Source organism: Malaya genurostris, chromosome 3 (genome assembly GCF_030247185.1).
Source record: "Malaya genurostris strain Urasoe2022 chromosome 3, Malgen_1.1, whole genome shotgun sequence".
NCBI classification, from domain to species: domain Eukaryota; kingdom Metazoa; phylum Arthropoda; class Insecta; order Diptera; family Culicidae; genus Malaya; species Malaya genurostris.
Window position 1 is genome coordinate 17,572,437 of NC_080572.1, and position 22,263 is coordinate 17,594,699.

Sequence of the window (22,263 nt, forward strand, 5' to 3'; positions counted from 1 at the left end):
TGATCGGGAGATCTTACTAGGCAACAAACAACCACCACATTCTGAAGATATTGGTACCACAACGGTGGAATGGATTTCGTTGACAAGAATATTAGCCCATGATTCCGACTAATCGATAAATTTTGTGTCATATACTATTCGATTCAGTTCGTCGAGATGTGTAATGTACACACTTAATCTCGTTCGGTAATTCTTGCCTCTTTTGACGAGTTTTGAACAGTCGAACTACCGAATATTTCCATTCTACTGATATATCAGCACAAATGAACATTTGTTGACAGCAGTACCTCAAGGTACCGCAGTGATAAAACGTGAATTTTACCGAAAAAATCACCTACCGAGATTTGAACAGCTGAGGTCGGTAATCCAATTTAAGTGTGTATGTGTGCAACATATGTAACAAAAACATGCTGTCACTGGTTGGCTGTATCGATTTTCACAATCTTAGGCTCAAATGAAAGGTACGATTACCTCATAGAAATTTTCTGAACTTGATGCTGATCTGATGAGAGAAAATTACTAGAATTTCAAAAGTTTCCTTCAATGGAAGAAGATGTAAAGATTAGCTAATTTCTTGAAAATAGTAAAAAAATCCTCTACTTCACAGGTCTTATTTGTTATAATCACATAAACTAACATCGGATATACCAGATGTCAGAATCCTGTACCAAAAGTACCGAAAATAGTGGTCAAATTTGAAAAAGGGAAATCACTTTATTTGCTCAGAGATGTTCCAAACGATTTTCACAAACTTAGGTTCAAATGGAAGGTCTTATTATCCCATGCAAAATTCTTGATTTTGATCCGGATCCAACTTTCGGTTCCGGAATTACTGGGTGATGAGTGTTTAAAACTTCAACCCGTCGCAAAGAACGGCGTTGCAAAAATTGGAAAAAAATCTAAACTGGACACCTGCAAACCGACTTCGATTATACCGATCAACGGATTCCGGTTCCGGAAGTACCTGGCATAGTTTTTAAAACTTCCTAAACTAACTTGTTGTTTTGTTAATTATTGACCAAACGAACTGACTTCGACTATACTAGTCCTCGGATTCCGGTTCCGGAAGTACCGAAAATAGGGACCAAAAACTCCAAAATCGAGTTTACTTATTCTTCTCTTCTTCAAGTATGAAAACGGAATATCTGGATTGCTCCATACTTCGCTGAAATAATTTTTTGGACAAACGTGATACAATCGAATTCAACTTTCGTTTGATTTCACGATATTCGAGCATAGCATATTTGAGCGAATATTGGATTTTTAGTGAAATTTTAACACAAGTCCGAACATAAAATCTACGGAATATACGTGCTTAGCTATCAATATAGTTGATGATATTCGAACTTGAGAAAATATTAGATTAGAATATTAGAACCTTTGGCTGAAAACATGACATTTTCTTAAAACTTTTTTTGGGTTCATTCCATTTCTCATTAACTCTTTCTTCTCGAAGGGAAGAAATTAAATCAATGACACGAAGATACAATAATTTTTTTTGGGTTGGAAGGGGTCATATACCTTCCAGCTTGAAGAAAAAAGTCCGTAACATTCGATCAATCTAGAAAATGTGAAAATGATTTAATTTCAATCAAATCCAAAGCATCGAATAGTTCATGTGGAAAAACAGCACAACACATGAAGAAACAAATCGTTTTGTATCCCCGAAAGGATGCTGAACGATCTACAGGTGCCAAAATGAACAAATAATGAAACCGACAACCCCCGAGAGGATTTAGAGATTTTACAAAAGTGACAACCTTCTACATTCCCGGAAGAGTGCAGAACGCTTTAAGGTCAATACAGGAAGGATTCATTGATGCCAGGAAGAATGATGAACCTCTCTGATTATAGCTCCTTGCCACATTGAGTGAGAAACGATAGAATATCCTTTAAGTTTAGCTCCGCATACACAGACTTAACCATGTATATACAGAGTCAAAAACCCGCATACGTAGTTGCATCAATGAAGGGCAGTTACGTATCAGATGATATGAAGTACCGTAATCGCAGCTGGTTTAGGACCAATGAAATCATTCGTTGCACCATTAATTTCCAGTAAAACCATAATGGCCGGGAACCCATAAGAAGTAAAAGGCATTTGAAATGCTGAGGTCTTCAATTTGAGATCGACATGTGATCACTTGATTCGACCGTGAATCATTCAAACTGAGTACCTTGAAAGTTACCTGACTGTCGGAACAAAAAAAATCGTTTACCACAGATTCTCTGCTGAAGTTTCGATTGTACCTCACACAGAATCGCGTAGATTTCTGCTTGAAACACAATACAGTATCTACCAAGTGAATAAGACTGCTCTAGCCTCATTTCACGACCGTATACGCCAGCACCAGCACGACCATCCAACAGAGAACCGTCCGTACAACAAACTATGTGTTAATCAAGTTGTCGTTCCAAATAACCAGACAACCATTCCTCTCGTATTGAATGTTTCAAACAGAAAAATGCATGTGTGAGTTAGATCACTAGGAGCGAATAAATACTCATCCCAGGTAACCATTTGCGACCATTAGCGAGTGTGGCTAGTTGCATAGTCTATAGGGTTACTGTTCCAAAGCCCTGTACCCTTAAGACGGTATGCACAAGATAATGCTTCTTGTTTTATAAACACATGTAGTGGTTTCATGCACAGTAGCGCCTCTAGAGCAGCAGTAGGAGTTGTCGTGAATGCTCCTGTCATCGCCATTAGGACCATCCTTTGGAGATGATTTAGTTTTGACTGAACTGTCACAACTTCTCCTTTCTGCCACCATACAAGACTTGCTAAAGTTGGTCTAACAATAGTTATGTAGATCCAATGACTATATCTGGGTTTGAATCTCCATGATTTTCCAAAAGCTCGTCTACATTGGCCGAAACCCATGCAAGTTCTCTTCATCCTGAAATCAATGTGGTTACGGTGTCACGACCAAATGAATAGGACTATTCAACAAATTTAAGGTGTTACTCCTAACTACTACAGCTAATTTTTTAACTGGTTAGAGAGAAGGTATTGCTTCGAAAATTTTCACAATCTGTTTGTGGACCATACTATTAAGGAAAAAATATGATGGCTCGAAAATTGGGATCTATTCATACAATTTCCCTAGATGAATTGATGGATTGCAAAAAAGGTAAAATTTGCGTAGAATTTTGGCTTTTATTAAAAACGACGTAGAACTACTATTGAAGTCGATATTGAAAAAGATTATTGTACTTGAGTGTAGATTTCATTTTATCCAGTTTCTGGCAAGGTCCGCCGTTGTGCGCCGTACCGTCGTGAAATACTGATGTGTGGTCTACCGATTGTCGTCTTGACCATTGATATTTGGATACCACATTATAAATAATTTGAATCTATTAGCGTATGCGTAACACTCGTATATCATTCAGAACAGCTTCCACTATCTTCCACACTTCCATTTCGATGAAGTAATTTTTTCTGTACTGCGAAATATCTATTCGAAAAAAATCTTCACTGGCAGCTTCGTACAAAGATAAATAATAATAAATAATAAAAACCTGAATGTGACGAAGAAAATTTGAAAAAAATGACACATTCTTGAGTATACCCGGTAGCTTCTATAATAAATTCTATCACGACAACTTCGCTTATGTATTTGGTTCTGGAAAAGGTCAACGTAGAAATAATTATTCACGCTGCCAATCAACAAAACGCTGATAAAATTAGAGAGACCAATCGGACGAGATCAATCACTTTCAATGTTTTCGACATAAAGTTCAATTTTTATTCCAATCAGAATTTAATCAAATTTATCCTCATCATTTTTAGTATGCTTATCCTTATATAATATTTGATATATTTATTAATGATCTAAATAACATGAATATGAATTCTAAAGAATGGCAGCAAATTGTCGCAATTGTCGCCGAGTCCGCTTTCACAATGGTCGATTCTACCGATTCAATACTTAAGATATCCCAGCTCAAGCCACTTGGCTTCAGACGCTTAGCATCCTTTGGATCCTTCTCGGATCTATGGCGCGTTTACCAATAGCGTGGGTAGGTAGGCAGTTGCGAATAAAAGATCATACGTACGGTACGGTCTTATCTTTCCCTAACTCGGCTTTGCATGGATATAAATTATTTCAAAGTTTAGAAATATTCAAAAATAAACGGAACAACGAACAGTACTATTATAAAAGAATTAAACGGCACAACGAACAGTACTATTAGTGACAAACCTTCATATTGTAGTATTATATGTGATTCAAATATCGAGTGTAGCATCATTTAGGGGTTAGCCAAATTTTCTGCTAGGGCACATAACATGTTATTATCAAGTATCTCATTTAAAATAAGCGTGTACAAACAAATCGGGATCTCTAGCAACACTCATAGAAGGAAGTAGTGCGTACGTGCCGATGAACGGAAATAAGAACATTCTACAAATTACCACGATCGTGAGCAGACGTAATAAAGAGAAGTTAAATAATTTTCCACCACGTGTTTCTTTTATATTACTTTTTATAAGGTAGGCCTCCCTTCTACTATGACTCTTGGAAATGAATGTTCAAATTCATCTTCTGGAATTTGCAACTTGTTCGCTAAACATTTCTTAAGTGTCTTCGAAACAATTTCATTTGATCCTGCTCAGATGGAATTCGGGCTCAGAGATGTTCCTTGCGATATTATAAGTCTTGATAACATTCAATTCACATGCGAAGAAATCATTTTTGCGTTGAAAAAAACTGAACTCATCAACATCAACTGGCCCAGATGGCATTCCTGCCATCATACTCAAACGATGCGCGAATGCACTGTGTGTTCCTCTAAAGATAATCTTCAATAAGTCTCTGTCGCAAGGAATATTTCCACAATGCTGGAAAAAATCGTACATGTTCCCTGTGTTCAAGAAAGGAAATAAGCAAGACGTAGCAAATTACCGCGGTATAACTTCTCTTTGTGCTGGTTCTAAGTTATTCGAAATTCTCGTTAGCAATGTTCTGTTTGAAAAAACCAAATCATACATGGTTTTTTCCCCGGTAGATCAACAGCTACGAATTTAGTTAAATTTACGTCACACTGCATCAGAAACATTGAAGATGGAGCACAGGTTGATACAGTTTATACAGACCTTAAAGCAGCGTTCGATCGTGTTGACCATACTCTGCTACTTGCGAAAATTCGAAAACTAGGTGCATCGGAAACATTCACAGATTGGCTCAAATCGTATCTTGTTGGCCGTTCACTTTCTGTTAAGCTTGGGAATTGTGAATCAAATAGCTTCTCGAATCTGTCGGGTGTGCCTCAAGGTAGCAATCTCGGACCTATGCTATTTTCTTTGTTCTACAACGACATCTGTTTTGCCTTGCCACCAGGGTGTAGGCTTGTTTATGCAGACGATCTCAAGCTATTTTATATCATTAGATCTGAAGAAGACTGCATGGCTTTACAAAGACAAGTTGATGTCTTCAGCGACTGGTGTACGCGTAACCGATTGACGCTTAGTATATCGAAATGCTCCGTTATTTCATTCACACGCAAGAATGAACCTATTCTCTGGAGATACACTATTTTTGGTGAATTCCTTGAGAGAGTATCACTTGTAAGGGACTTAGGTGTAGTACTTGATTCTCAGCTGTCGTTCAGAGACCACTACTCCCATATCATTGCACAAGCTAACCGGAATCTTGGATTTATCTTTAAAATAGCAAAAGAATTCAGTGACCCTTACTGTCTCAGATCATTGTATTTCACCCTTGTCCGATCTGTTCTTGAAGCTTCATCGGTAATATGGTGTCCTTACGCGGACGTTTGGATTAACCGAATTGAATCAATACAAGCTAAATTCCTCCGCTACGCCCTCAGATCTTTACCTTGGCGCAACCCGACAGAATTACCACCTTATACTGATCGTTGTCGATTACTGGGTATGGACACACTTTCAAAAAGGAGAAATATTTCCAGAGCTGTATTTATAGGAAAACTATTGATGGGACAAATTGACGCTCCTAATATCCTTTCTCAAGTAAATATCAATGTACCACCTAGAACTTTACGATCGCGGAACTTTTTAAGACTTGACTATCAACGTACTGACTATGGACAAAACGAACCCATTAGGGGAATGTGTAATAGTTTTAATAGTGCTTATGAATGTTTTGATTTTTCCATTTCATGTGATGTTTTTAAAAATAGACTAAGAAGATTATTGTAATGTATAAGTGTAAGCCCACAATGTAATATGAAAATGTATGTAGAACTGTATTATTGTCAACCGTCAGAAAAGATGAAGGGGTTTTTACGCCCAATTGGACGATTGAATTATTTTCGATTGGGCTTTTCCCCTTCCAATGCTTCATGGAGACTATAACAGGTCAGATGAAGGAATAAGAAATAAATAAATAAATAAATTACTGCATTATAATATCAGTGCTTCAGTTCAACAGATAATTCAATTGCCAAAATTTTTCACAATTTGCTGACGTGAACCATTGCAATTTGCTGACGTGAACCATTGCTGACCATTAAATGTCATGTCACATAATATTATAAGCGAATTCCAACAAAAATCGATACAATCTTCAATTCAATCAATTCTCTTTCTGTATTAGTTAGTAAGTTAGTATGTAAGTTCCTTTTCCCCATTACACATTAAAAGTAGGTTTATATTTTTTTCTGCAAAAAAACCACAGAACTATGGAAGCAATAACGTCTTAATAGTAATATTTAAGTCATGTATATAATTGAGCTTACCACTTGTTCATGAACACCCAACCTTAAAATTTAACTTATATTACAATAAATAATATATTCAAATATAGTCGGTGTTGAACAGTCGTTCGCACCGCACGCGTATAGCTCTTGGCTCCTGGAATTTTTTTTTCTGGCTACCTAGAGTTTCATTGATTCAAGGCTTCAGTCTTTTTCAAGGCTACCTGAATCACTAACTAAGTGACTAAGTGATACAAAGAGTGATATTAGAGTGACTAAGTGATACAAAGAGTGATATTAAAGTGACTAAGAAATTAATCAGCCTTTTTTAAGGCTAGCTAGGAGTCTAATCGAAGACTAATTTAGCCTAGTTAATTTAATTTTAAAATTTCATTAATTTCAAAAATGCCTGCGTCCAACCGGAAAGGCAACAAGCCTAAGGCTAAAAATAATTCAATACGGAATAAATCACAATCCGTTATTCAACATTTTTCTAATAACATTCACGATCTTATAGAATCTGAATGTAAAAATAAAAGACAACGGACGGATTTCCCTTCCGTTGATCCTATGCCGTCTAACAATATTTACGAGATTCTTCCTGAATCCGATTGTAGCGACATAGAAGAAAATTCTTCAAAAATTCCCAAAATGAACGCTTGTCGTTCTGGGAAGAAACAACAATCTATGCCACCAGTGACGGTGATGATTTCCGACTTCAAAGCATTCCGTACTGAGCTTTCTACTTTTCTCCCGGAAGTAAAAGTCTCATTTCAAATCGGACGAAGAGGAGAATGTCGAGTCTTGGTGGATGGATTGGAAGATTACGAACGTCTTATTCGATATTTGTCCGAGAAACTTCATAAATTTTATTCATATGATATAAAATCAGACAGACCCTTCAAGGCTGTCTTGAAAGGATTATCAAATGATCAAAGTATTGATGAATTTAAAAATGAATTAAAAGAATTGCTTGGTATTGCCCCTTCCCAAGTAATACTTATGAAAAAAAGAGCGAATGGTACTTCTAAACCACGTTCTGGAATTTCCCATGAACTTTACCTAATACACTTCAATCGAAGTGATGTAAACAATTTGAAAACTTTAGAAAAAGTACGTTTCATTTCCCACATTAAAATTCATTGGGAACATTATAAACGGCATAATCGTATTGCAAACTTAACGCAATGTCGTCGTTGCCAAGGCTTCGGTCATGGAACCAAAAATTGTCATATGGATATACGGTGTTTGAATTGTGGTAAATCGCATTCGAAAGACGTTTGTCCAATGAATGAAACCACTGATAAATTTTCATGTTCAAATTGCAATGGAAATCATAAATCCAATTATTTGAAATGTCCTGTCAGGGAAAAAATTTTAAACGCTCGTTCGCTTCGACAACAAGTCAAATCAACGACCTTAAATTTACAGAACATACCTGATAATCAAAAAACCGTTACAAATGCCACGCCTAATTCTTTTAAGGCACTGATTTCTTCGAAACAAAAAACAGGTACGCCTGTCAATTCGTCTTCTAACGAAAACAATTTATTGACAGGTAGATCGACCTCGTCATCATCTTCTTCTAATGTCAGTTATGCTGGTATATTAGGTAGAAATCTATCACCTATTTCTTCTAATGTAAATAATCAAAACACAGGACCGCCTTGCAGTTCTTCTTTTAACGAAAACAATTTATTAATAGGTAGACCGGCCAAATCATCTTCTTCTAATGGCAGTCTACCTACAAATATTCCTTCAATGCCATTCTCTTCTTTAAATGAAGTCGATTTAGGCGATATAACTGAAAATAAAATGATCTACCTACAAGATCAACTTTTTCAAATGATCATCCAAATGAATTCGACTTCATCACTTTTTGAAGCATTTCAAATCGGATGGAAATTTGCAAATAATATTATAATGAATTTAAAATTTAACAGTGATGTTAAATAATTATTTGAATATTTTAAATTGGAACGCTCGATCTTTGAAATCGAGTGAAGATGAATTTTATAATTTTCTCAAAGTTCACAAAATTCATATTGCCATTGTGACAGAAACTTTTCTTAAACCAAATGTAAAATTGAAAAGTAATCCACATTATGTGGTTCATCGATTTGACAGGTTTACTGGAATGGGTGGTGGAGTTGCCATTTTTGTCCAACGGCAAATTAAACATCGAATTTTACCTTCTTTCAATACTAAAGTTATTGAAAGCTTGGGAATCGAAGTTGAAACCATTCATGGAATTTATTTCATCGCTGGAGCATATTTGCCATTCCAATGCACTGGCGAACAATTAAATTTCTTTAAAGGCGATTTGCAAAAACTTACAAGATATCGATCGAAATTTTTCGTAATAGGGGACTTAAATGCTAAGCATGTCCAGTGGAATTGTAGGCAAAATAACAGTAATGGTAAAATACTTCATAATCAACTCTCAGCTGGTTACTTCACAGTTCTTCATCCCAGTAATCCTACTTGTTTCTCTTCCGTGAAAAACCCGTCTACAATTGATCTGGTTCTAACAGGTCAAAGTCACATTTGTAGTGAACCGATTACACATGCTGACTTTGACTCAGATCATCTTCCTGTAACATTCAGACTTTCCAACGAAGCTATAATTAATCCAATTAGTTCTATTTTCAACTATCATAGAGCTAATTGGTTGGATTACAGATCTCACATTGAAAATCATGTGGATCATGAAACTATTTTAGAAAATTCTGCGGACATCGACACAGCAATTGATAATTTGAATTATTACATTATCGAAGCTAGAAATCTTTCAGTTCCCAAAGCTCAAACTAAATTAAATTCTCCTATCATCGATGACAATCTTCAACTGCTCATTCGGTTGAAGAATGTTCGTCGACGACAATATCAACGTTCTCGTGATCCTGCTATGAAAAACATAGTTAAGGATTTACAAAAAGAAATTAAACATAGATTTACTCTTTTGCGAAATGAAAATTTCGCTAAAGAAGTTGAACAAATTAAACCATATTCTAAACCTTTCTGGAAACTTTCCAAGGTTCTTAAGAAACCTCAGAAACCAATTCCTGCTCTCAAGGAAGGAAATCAAATACTTCTTACAAATGGTGAAAAAGCTCAAAAACTAGCTCAGCAGTTCGAGAGTGTCCACAATTTTAATTTAAACGTTGTGAGTCCTATTGAAAATGAAGTCTCACTGAAATATGATCATATTTCAACCCAAGTGTTATCACACGATGACATTATTGAGACGAATTTTGATGAAATTAAATCAATTATTAGGAAACTCAAAAACATGAAGGCTCCTGGTAATGATGGAATTTTTAATATTCTTATTAAAAATCTTCCCGATGTTGCCTTGAGACTCCTGGTTAAAATTTTCAACAAGTGTTTTTCATTAGCTTACTTCCCAAAAAGATGGAAAAACGCTAAAGTAATTCCTATCCTAAAACCTGATAAAAACCCAGCAGAAACATCAAGTTATCGCCCAATTAGCTTACTTTCTTCTATCAGTAAACTTTTTGAAAAAATTATCTTGTTGAGAATGATGTCTCATATAAATGAGAATTCAATTTTTTTACCAGAGCAGTTTGGATTTCGTCATGAACATTCAACTACTCATCAACTTGTCAGAGTAACGAACATGATAAAAGCAAATAAATCTTCTGGGTTATCCACTGGAGTTGCTCTTCTAGACATAGAAAAAGCATTCGACAGTGTTTGGCACAAAGGTTTAATAGCAAAAATGTCTGATTTCCAGTTTCCTATTTATTTGATCAAAATGATTCAAAATTATTTAACTGATCGTACTCTTCAGGTTAGCTATCAGAATTGTAAATCTGAATTGCTACCCGTACGAGCCGGTGTTCCGCAGGGTTCGAGTGTAGCTCCAATCTTGTATAATATTTTCACTTCTGATCTTCCAAATCTACCCGTTGGTTGTCAGAAATCGTTATTCTGTGACGACACAAGTCTGTTAGCCACAGGTAGAAATCTAAGAGTGATCTGCAGTCGCCTACAAAGAAGTTTAAATATTTTCAGTGATTATCTGTCAAAATGGAAAATTAAACCAAATGCAGCAAAAACGCAATTAATTATCTTTCCTCACAAGCCAAGAGCTTCGTTTCTTAAACCAAACAATAATCACATTCTCAAATTGAATGGCTTGGAATTGACATGGTCTGATCAAGCTAAATACTTAGGTTTAACGTATGACAAAAAGCTCACTTTCAAGGATCACATTGAAGGAATCCAGGCAAAGTGTAATAAATATATTAAATGTTTATATCCTCTTATAAACAGAAATTCTAAGCTCTGTCTAAAAAACAAATTGTTAATTTATAAACAAATTTTCAGACCAGCCATGCTTTATGCGGTACCAATTTGGTCAAGCTGTTGTTCCACCAGGAAGAAAACGCTTCAAAGGATTCAGAATAAAATTCTGAAAATGATTCTGAAGCGTCCTCCCTGGTTTAGTTCAAATGAGTTACACAGACTCACAAATATAGAACCATTAGATGTAATGTCACATACTATTATATGTAAATTCCGACAAAAATCGATGCAATCTTCAATTGAATCGATTCGCTCTCTGTATTAGTTAGTAAGTTAGTATATAAGTTCCTTTTCCCCATTACACAATACAAGTAGGTTTAGAATTTTCCCTACACAAAAATCTCAGAATTGCGGAAGCAAATGATGTCTTCATGGTAATAACCAAATCATATATATATATATATATATATATATATATATATATATATATATATATATATATATATATATATATATATATATATATATATATATATATATATAACAGGGCTGAAAAGTCACCACTTGTGGCTGAACACCCAATTTAAATCTTAATAATTTAATTTTAACTCATATTCCAATAAATAGTTATTAAAAAAAAAAAAAAAAAAATAAATAAAAAAATAAAAAAAAAAATAAAAAAAAAATTCATTGAACTGCCCAGCGGTTGTCAGATCACATTTTGTTCATCGGATTGTGAATTATTACAACAACAATACAACAGGCTCACCAAAGTTTATCAAAAAATTCCTCTGAATCTTCTGTTTCTAAAAAAGAGCTTTGGGTGAAAGTTTCGTACATCGATCTGAGTGATTAACCAATTTTTGTACTGAAATACAAAATTTTTCAATAATTCCACCAGAGCTATCAAACAATAATAAACCTAACACATCGTCGCATCAAATCGGTGTGTGCATTTCTTCCTCCAACTAAGGGCTTCCCGCATTGAACACGTAAATCAGAACCTCTGTACACTAAAACCTCAATTTACGTGAACTTACTTTACGCGAATTTAATTTATGCGACTTTTTTACGCGTTTTAATTGAAATAACGCGATTTTGCTTCAGTGAATTGAATATTGTGAAATGTACATTAATGAATTGTTTAGTTTCTAAGAATCTAAATAAGACCGTGGGCATCCAAGAACTATCTGGAAAGCAAATATTGTATATAATCATTTTTATATGACTATTGAGTGCGGTAGTACTATACACAGAAAATTGACATACTGTGATAAGATCTGAGATAACCGATAATCCATCCAAAAACTACATGAAGTTCAGGCCTTAAGATCTACCAGTGTAACAAAGTGCATTAACGACCTTCTCGTTCTCGGTCCATGTTCGTGATGCCACATGCGATCAATAGAACAATTGTTATTGCTTTAGGCCATCCAAAAACTACCTGGAGTTGTAGCTCAACGACTATGAACAGTCTTGGAAAATTTTTCATAAACTGCTGAATGTTCGTGTAGATCTTAAGATCTGTTCTCACTGAAGCTCATGGACGACGGGGAATATTCCGAAAAAAAGATCAAAACACACAAGTAAGTAGTATGTAGCAATACGACTATGATCCGCATTGAAAAACTATATATAGACTGCTGAATGCTCGAGTAGATCTTAAGACCTGTTTTCATCGAAGTTGTTGGACGACTGGAAACCTTCCTGGAACAGCTATAAATAGACAAGTAAGCAATGTGTAGCTCTAAAAGTATGCACCACAAACAAAAAAGGCATTAGCCGTAGTAATTCTTGCTGTGACACAGTGTAGTCCCTAAGGACAATACTCCAAGTAGTATTGAGATCTTGGAACATCTCTTAAGCATTTCCATAGTCTCAGAACATACTCAGAGGGTCCTCAGGCGCACCCCGGCGCGTAAATTGAGGTTCCAGTGTATTACGACGCTCCATTTGGGGCAGAGGCGTTAGGTGATTTAAATTTGTGTAATTGTGACGTTTGAACGGAGGACCGCGATGGGACCAAAAATTCCGTTATTGTCTAATCTGTATATTTGTTTGTGCTAGTATTTCGTATTTGGAGGGTTTACGCTGCCAATTATGAACATTATCGTTATTGACTGCGAATTGCATTTAGATTACATATTACACTATTTGTATTGATCAGTAGAATCTTAACAAAAATTTCTTGTACGAAAGGTCAAATAAGGTATCACTTGAGGTCATTAATGCTCCACTTTGGTTGCGAAATCGGTTTTGAGAAATTGAATGATTTACTAACTGGACTTTATTTTAAGATAGCTCTATTTGCTTTATTGCCATGTTTTGGTTATAAGAGCAAGTTGAAAAAAATCTTGTCAAAAATTCGTGGTTTGGATTCAACTTTATTTTCAATGTATAATTTTTGAACGCTCATTCGATACAGTATCCGAATGAAAACGATTTGAAGAAAGTGTATGCAAAACTACATTCTTTCCTTTTAAAAGTACGGGTGTGTAATGTCAGAGACATAACTGGATGTCGTGAATACGAATAAAACTGACACGCTTTCTTTATACTTCCTAATTCGAATTGGTAGTTGATCGATTGTGTGAATTGTGCAACTTTTCTCTTTTTCTCTACTAGAATTTTAAACGATGCGCCTAGACTAAATTACAGATTAGTTACATTAAACATTCTGAAATGCAATTAAATATTATGAAATAACTAGATAGTTCTTTATAATAAAGATGGGTTATTTTCAAATTTTGAGTTGTTTGTGGTTATCGCACACTGTTCAAAATATTATTCTAAATTCCTGATCATATTTTTGATGGAATAGTGAAAGAATTATGTTGTTACCATTAATACAAGTCGAGATATTCACAATTAAGTTCTGCCCATTCTTTCATATGGCTAATTTTGAAAAGGCACCCCATAGTAAAGTAAGTCGTATTCACGACAAAAACTATATTTAGTCCTGCGTAAACTTTCTTGTTGCTCAAAAGTACACGGAGAACAATTGAAATTGAAATAACAGAATCACTCCGTTTGAACATTCTCGTTGCTCAAATGTAAATAGTTGCTTAAAAAGCTGTCCATTTGTTTTATTCGAATTTTTGGTTACTTGGATAGTAATGATGTAAGTATGTAGGGTAACGGCTCTGGTAGTTATCTCAGCTCCAGTGGTCATCTTAAATACCAATACTATTATTTAGAGTGGAGTCTGCTGTCCCTGTTCGATAGATTGATCTTAAGGGTATGATGAAAATTTGTGTCACTTCGATTTTCGAATCGCTACAACAGTAGTATTGAGAAAATGTCAAACTATTTTTTCTGCGGTATTGTTTCGCAGATCCGGAGCAATGATATTGCATCCTATTTTATCACAATTCGTTGAATGAGAGTCGAGAAATCGGTAAAATAATATGGCGACTCTACAATACACAATAGCCCTAGTCGTGAACGGTTTGACATCTATCAAACAATAGCCCTAGTTGTGAACGGTTTGACATCTGTCAAGATTTTTCGTCGATATCAATAATGGGGAATACGTATCCTGACGTATTTTAATCCATCGTTAATCACATGTTTTCTTCATTTATCTGTTTCCAGGACTATTCAGCAATTCCGGTATCCTCCCAGCGAATCGAATTCTCGGCAATGGAACTATCAACGAACGGCTCAACTTTCTTCAGCTGGCACCATTGCTCGGACTAGATACAGAATCTGCAATTGATCTCTTCTGTTTAGTTGGATGTGCCATAGGATTATTCGGATTTGCCTTCAACAAGCTATGCCGTTTGCCAAACTTTATCGCAATGTGGGCCTTATACTTCTCGCTGGTACAAATTTCTCAATCTTTCCGACAACAATCGGATGATCTCTTGCTGGAGGCCGGTTTTCTGTGCATACTTCTTGCCCCCGCAAAGTTAAGTGATCCACGTGGTCCCATCGAGAACTTAGCGTTGTTACTTATGAAATGGCTTCTCTTCCGATTCGTGTTCGCATCGGGATCGGTTAAGCTCGCCAGCGGATGTCCTTTGTGGTGGGATCTCACAGGGCTGAAGAAACATTTCGAAACTATGCCACTCCCGACTTCGTACAGCTGGTATACGTACCAACAGCCAGATGGACTGCATAAGCTTAGCACGATCTACGTGTATGTAAGTGAGTTAGTATGTTCTTGGTTATTTTTTGCTTCGAATCAGAAAGTTCGAATGTTTGCTCTTTGGTGGCAAGTTTTCCTGCATTTAAACATCATAGCTAGCGGGAACTATGGTTTTTTGAGTCTGATCGTTATGACCTTACTGTTGACTTTAATGGATGACAAAGAGTTGGTGAAAAGGATGAAAAAACAGCAGACTGTAGATGAAACTGGGACATTTGCTGTTAAAGTGATTGCAGTATTAATAACATTGGGAACATGGTTGCTTTTTGGAATCAGCTTCAGAGATGGAATTTCTTTCAAACTCAATTTCAACCAATCCCAGTACTTGAACATGATGAAGGTCATGGTTTGGATAGCTCCAATAGTGGTCATTGTATTGATGGGGCAGTTATTTTTGAAATTGATAATCACACAAACAGGTGTTAAAAATGTGGTAAGTAAGGATTTCTCGAATGAGACTAACATTATTGCTTATTCACTCTTCTCATACACAGAGCGACGGTGTACGTAAACTGACCGGAAACTGGGAACTTCTTGCGCCAACGGTAGCAGCTTTCACGATCATGTTTACCTCTATTGTTCCTCATACTCGATTGGTACAACAAACATCTTTAAATTCTACGGTATTTACGGCATCATACAATGGTCTTCACAGCTTGCACATAGTAAATCAATATGGACAACACCTTATTAAAATGCGTCAAAAGCGCATGGAAATTGTTTTAGAACATGCCAATGATTTGTCCGGTCCTTGGGAGGAGTACGGATTTCAGTACAAGCCCTGGAACGAACAGGGCGCTATGCCTTACGCCTGGTTATACTTCCCTCGGTTCGATTTCAAATTCTATGATGCTTCAAGCATGAAACCAAACACCCAGAAATGGATGTATCCAATGGTTCAAAGGATGTTGCAAAATCATCCAATCGTTTTAAATCTTTTTGATCAAGCTCATCTTCCTGATAAGGCACCGAAATTTATTCGGGCCTCGATCTACCAGTTTAGCTATACGTCTTGGTTCGGTGACAACAGCACGGCATATTGGACTCGAAACCGCATTAGCGATTATTTTCCAGCATTCTCCATCAACGACGGATTCCTGGAAACAAAGCTTCGAGATGTCGGCGTTCCACAAACAGTTGCACCCTCACAAGCATTGAATCTTCCGCTTAAGTGGTTACTTAGTGCTTTAAGAAGTTTTCTTTGTTTATTCGATGGATCATTTCTTGTGTTAGGAGTTTTAGCAGCTGCACTCGCAATGATAATCACACAAAAGAAGGATTGAACCCGTGGTGAGTTATGGCAGCCATGTGATGCATATACATACAAACTGAATACTAGTGTACTCTGTCGTGTTTGTCTGTAACGGATACCGTATTGGTGTTTCACACAAGATGTATTTTAACGTGATTAAATAAAGTCAATTAGAGCGAACCGCAATAGCTCGAACTGCGAACGAGAATGGGGATGTGACTGTTGTTTTCGAATGGATGATGAGCCCTCAAACTACCCGCTTTGAATTTTTGTGGTTTCCGTGATGACAGGCGATGATTCTTTAAGCAACCAGGCATAATAGAATCCCATAAAATTGTTAAAGAATAATTATGATATTCAACTCTCCAAACATTTGTGATACTGTAAGGTACATTCAAATTTCTGTACTATGATAAATTAGTATGTTAAAATCAATTCTATAATAAACATTGTTTTGAACATAAACCATTAGACTTTGTAGTTGATCATTTCGGTATTGTTTTGCTTCATATTCCGTAACCAACTTGTAGCCTTGAAGTTCGCTAATGTAGTACCACGTCCTTATTCATAAGGTAGTTAAACCATTTTTAAAAAAAATTTTCGATCTAAGTCAAATGGCGAGCCCCAAATTGATCGGGTTAGGTGAGAAACGGTACCGACGAACGTCCGAAAAGGTTAAAACCAAATATAAAAAACGACATCAATAGTAATAATACTTCTTGACGAGCCCAGAGTAATTAATTGATGATCATTAGAATATAAACAAATTAGTGATGGTCATAATAATATTCACAAGGAGAAGGGAAGTGTTCAGTGGAGATGCGTTCTAAGTTGTATTTCACAACATTCAGAGCATCTTAATTAGCAGGAATATTTTTGGAATCACTATGTAGCCGTTCTATGCATAATTGCCCTGCATTCTAATATAACGCTGTTGTGTTTCTGTTGTTGTGTTCTGTTGTAGTTTAGCGCAACTGTGTCACAGTTTTCTAACTGCTCCGAAATACAATTGACCCATTAATTTTAAGGCAAGATTTCGTAATATTAATTATCTAACAAACTATCTATTAAGACGAGCTCCCATACAATATGACGTAGGTTTGGTGAATGATGAACATATTGTATGATTGACTATATCATTTATGTGAAAACTTCGGATACAGATACGCATATGCTTTAGTCATATGCTAGTGCATAGTGCTATTGAGAGATTTCATTCATTAATCCTTGGGATGTTCTGGGAATCACATCAGATGTACTTATTGCGCAGTGAAATAATAAATATATCAATCTTCAATTCCACAAGGGAAGAACTCCGTCTCAGTAGACATGTTTAATTGTCTCATAAATAATAAAATTTTATTCATGGATTTTTTTTATCAATATAATTTATATCATTAGCAAGAACCCCTTCTCATGAAAATTCATCGTTCGGAACATGCGTAGAATGTATTTCATACTATATTTTTTTCTCTCTTTTTTCTGATATCACATTGAAATCAAGTTGTAACTGGCAGGATTCAATAACTTCTCGTAGATTAATGAAAACTAAACAAGCAAACTTTTAAAACACAAGCACTGCAAATAATATTCAGTGATTCAATGGAATATGTATCTAATAACTAATAACTTATTGTGTTTATTAATCCTTCGACTTAAAAAGAATTCACATCATAAAAGATCATGCATAGGATTAGGACAGGTATACTTTTTATTTGGCTATAACCAAAACAATATAACTCATGAATGTATTTTTATAAAGATAATCTTCGTTTGGAATATGAGATAAAATTAATTTATTAAGATTTAAATTGGGTGCTCAGCTACAAGTGGTTACTTTTCAGCCCTATTATATACATGATTTGGTTATTACCATGAAGGCATCATTTGCTTCCGAAATTCTGTGATTTTTGTGTAGGGAAAATTGTAAACCTACTTGTATTGTGTAATGTGGAAAAGGAACTTATATACTAACATACTAACTATTACAGAGAGCAAATCGATTCAATTGAAGATTGCATCGATTTTTGTCGGAATTTTCTTATAATATTATGTGACATTACATCTAATGGTTCTATACTTGTGAGTATGTGTAACTCATTTGTACTAAACCAGGGAGGACGCTTCAAAATCATTTTCAGAATTCTATTCTGAATCCTTTGAAGCGTTTTCTTCTTGGTGGAACAATAACTTGACCAAATTTGTACTGCATAAAGCATGGCTGGTCGGAAAATTTGTTTATAAATTAATAATTTGTTCTTAACACAGAGCTTAGAATTTCTGTTCATAAGAAGAAATAAACATTCAATATATTTATTACATTTTGCCTGGATTCCTTCAATGTGATCCTTGAAAGTGAGTTGACATAATTTTCGTTGTTGTTCAAATTTTCAAAAGAATATATTAGATAATAATACCGTTTAACCATCCGTCTAACAGATGGACCTTTTTCGTTTTTAATTGAACATATGTCAGGCGGAAGGTATATGAGGGCCCATAGATTTTGTTAGGCGGAAGGTATACGAGGCCCACAGAGCCCCATTTTGGTCTCGCTAGCCACCGAATTGACTTTTAATGGCGCAAATATTTAAAGAAACCACTTTCATGCAGTTAGCATCGGTATTAATGTAATTCGAACCGTTAGCAGTTCTTTGGTTGGACAACGTCTCTTCGGCCACATCGCTTGAGCCTTGTTCTCGTCAGCAAGGAAACGTTTGGAAAATTGCGTTTCTGACTCACAAAAGAATTCGGCATTTTCGTTTCTCATTACAGAAGTTTTTACCTTTTTATATTTATACGTTTCGCATTACACAAGTCTTTACCTTTTTAAATGCATATAAAAACAGGTTTAGGTATAATTTTCCGAGGCCCGGAGGGCCGACTGTTATATATCAATCGATTCAGCTCGACGAACTCAGCAAATGTGTATGTGTGTGTGTGTGTGTGTGTGTGTGTGTGTGTGTGTGTGTGTGTGTGTGTGTGTGTGTGTGTGTGTGTGTGTGTGTGTGTGTGTGTGTGTGTGTGTGTATGTGCAATGTCAACAATGAGGTCTCAGAGAGGATTGGATCGATTTTGATCAAACTAGTCGGAAATGAAAGGTCTCTCCGTCGTCCTGAAGTCTGAATCTTTCTGAGATCGGATGTTTAAGGAGTATCATCAAAAATAAGCTATCCACACATTTTTTTCAAATTATGTTAAAATCATAGTGAGCCGACGCTAAATCCGGCCAAAACAGTGGAGGTGTACTATGCTTCTTATATAAAGGCAATATATTAGGCGAAATTAACTGACAATCGGCTACACCGATTCCGATTCCGAAAGTATCGGGAATAGGAAAGCTAGAAAAAGGCCGAAACCAATTCACAAAAACTCAAATTAAAATAAACTTACGGTCGCATACAAATTTGGTGATTTTTTCCAATTCCGACCTCCAATTTTAAAATTACAGAGTGACGAGTTTTTCAAATTCAAACCGTCATAGAAGAAGACGATACCAAAAAATCATCAAAGTTGGGCTCAAAACTATATTTATTTATTCGTCATACTAATTCATAGACATACGAACTATTTGGGTTATGCTGGTCTCTGAATACCGTTTCTGGAAGTACCACAAATACTGACGAAAACATTAAAGAGGAACTCATTTCTACGTCTCATTGAATGCCTAATCGTTTGTCACTCGTTTAGATTAAAAGGAACAATTTTAAGATTAAGGTTTCATGCAATTTCTTTCTTCGATTCGTCTTGCAGTTCCAAAATTACAAGAACTCATTGTACTTGAAATTTCAAACTGTCGTTTAAAACGACGGTCATTGAAATAATTTCATGAAAACTAAAAACAGAAGAATATTCACGCAAAACACATGCGGATTTATAAAAAGGTATCATCTCACTGCTAAGTAGATTAAGCACGCTTCTTATGTCGTTTGGCATGTTTTAATGGTAATTTTATTTTTTCTAATGTATTATCCATCGTAAATTGTTCTGAACTGGTGAAATTTTTAATGTAAAATGAAGGCATTTGTAAGTCAGCAACTTGTTTATATAATCAACAAATTTGGAATGGAGGCCCGGAGGGCCGAGTGTCATATACCATTCGACATTCGTCGAGATCAGAAAATGTCTGTGTGTGTATGTATGTGTGTATAGGACAAATAATGTCACTCACTTTTCTCGGAGGTACAAAGTCCGGAATTACAAATAAATATAATTGAAAATAATGTCACTCACTTTTCTCGGATATGGCTGAATTTATTTTCACAAACTTAGATTCAAATGAAAGGTCTTAAGATACCATAAGAATATTCCAATTTTTGTTCAAATCCAACCCCTGGTCTCGTAGGTAGGGTGGTTAGTGCGAAACTATCAGTTTCAAGAATATTGTTTTCATAAGTTACCAATTCTTTAAATTGACAGTAAAATGTCACTATACCGATATTTAGTTTTCGGTTCCAGAAGTAAAAATAATCAAATGTGAAAAAATGGAGCTCACTTCACTTTCTCACGTATGATTCAATAGATTTTCACTAACTTAAATTGAAATGTAGTATAACAATGTAGTAGAAGCAACAGAAAATTTCGAAATTCTTTTCTAAATTTTTTTTAATTGGATTATTTTTACGAGTTTTTGCTGTAATATATCGGCAAAAATGAATCATACGAGAAAGTCATCATATCACCACTAGGTGGATTAAAACAGGTTTTACTTTTCAAACCACCACCCAATCTTGCACTGTGCGACCAGCAAAACTAGAGCACGAGTAATCTTATTCAGTGTAAATTTACATTCATAGGTTTCTAAGAATTCCTGTGATTTTATGTTGCATTTTACTATAATTCATACTGTACTCATCTTTGAATTTCTAAAACAAATAACGTATATACTCCTTTGTATCACATCAATGTGGATGATAGTGACAAAATGTAATCTACGCTAACAGATCGGCTGAAAAGTTCGTATCGTTTCTATGAGAGGGCGCCACTAGAATTAAATCCATACCATTTTCAGTTAGTACCAACCTTCAAAAGATACGTGTATAAATTTGACAGCTGTCTGATTATTAGTTTGTGAGATATTGCATTTTGAGTGAAGCTACTTTTGTTATTGTAGAAAAAATGGAAAAAAAGGAATTTCGTGTGTTGATGAAACACTACTTTTTGATGAAAAAAAGTGCCGCCGATACCAAAAAATGGCTTGATGAGTGTTATCCAGACTCTGCACCGGGCGAAGCAACAATTCGTAAGTGGTTTGCAAAATTTCGTACTGGTCATATGAGCACCGAAGACGATGAACGCAGTGGACGTCCAAAAGAGGCTGTTACCGATGAAAACGTGAAAAAAATCCACAAAATGATTTTCAATGACCGTAAAGTGAAGTTGATCGAGATAGCTGACACCCTAAAGATATCAAAGGAACGTGTTGGACATATTATTCACGAATATTTGGATATGAGAAAGCTTTGTGCAAAATGAGTGCCGCGTGTGCTCACAATCGATCAAAAACAACAACGAATTGATGATTCTGAGCAGTGTTTGGAGCTGTTGAATTGCTCCCTCATCCACCGTATTCTCCAGATTTGGCCCACAGTGACTTTTTCCTGTTCCCAGACCTCAAGAAAATGCTCGCTGGTAAAAAATTTAGAAACAATGAAGAGGTAATCGCTGAAACTGAGGCCTATTTTGAGGCAAAGGACAAATCGTACTACAAAAATGGTATCGAAAAGTTGGAAGATCGCTATAATCGCTGTATCGCCTCTGATGGCAATTATGTTGAATAATAAAAACGAATTTTGGCAAAAAATGTGTGTTTCTATTAAACGATACGAACTTTTCAGCCGAACTGTTATATTTCATTTCCTTGTCTTTAGTAGGGGAAAGTGTTATAAAGCGCCCCTGCTGGCCAAAACGCCCC

At 35.6% G+C, this 22,263-nt stretch overlaps 1 protein-coding gene across 2 annotated transcripts in view; it reads left to right on the forward strand.

Moving 5' to 3' along the window:
- The window catches only part of LOC131434588 (lipase maturation factor 2-like), a 30,025-nt gene extending 13,208 nt beyond the window's left edge, over positions 1 to 16,817 (forward strand). For both annotated transcript variants that reach the window (XM_058601433.1, XM_058601435.1), the window contains 2 exons: positions 14,545 to 15,533; positions 15,595 to 16,817. In XM_058601433.1, the coding sequence (XP_058457416.1) occupies positions 14,545 to 15,533; positions 15,595 to 16,383 (1,778 nt within the window). In that variant the 3' untranslated portion in view covers positions 16,384 to 16,817. The remainder of the gene's footprint in view (positions 1 to 14,544; positions 15,534 to 15,594) is intronic.
- The last annotated feature ends 5,446 nt before the right edge of the window (positions 16,818 to 22,263 follow it).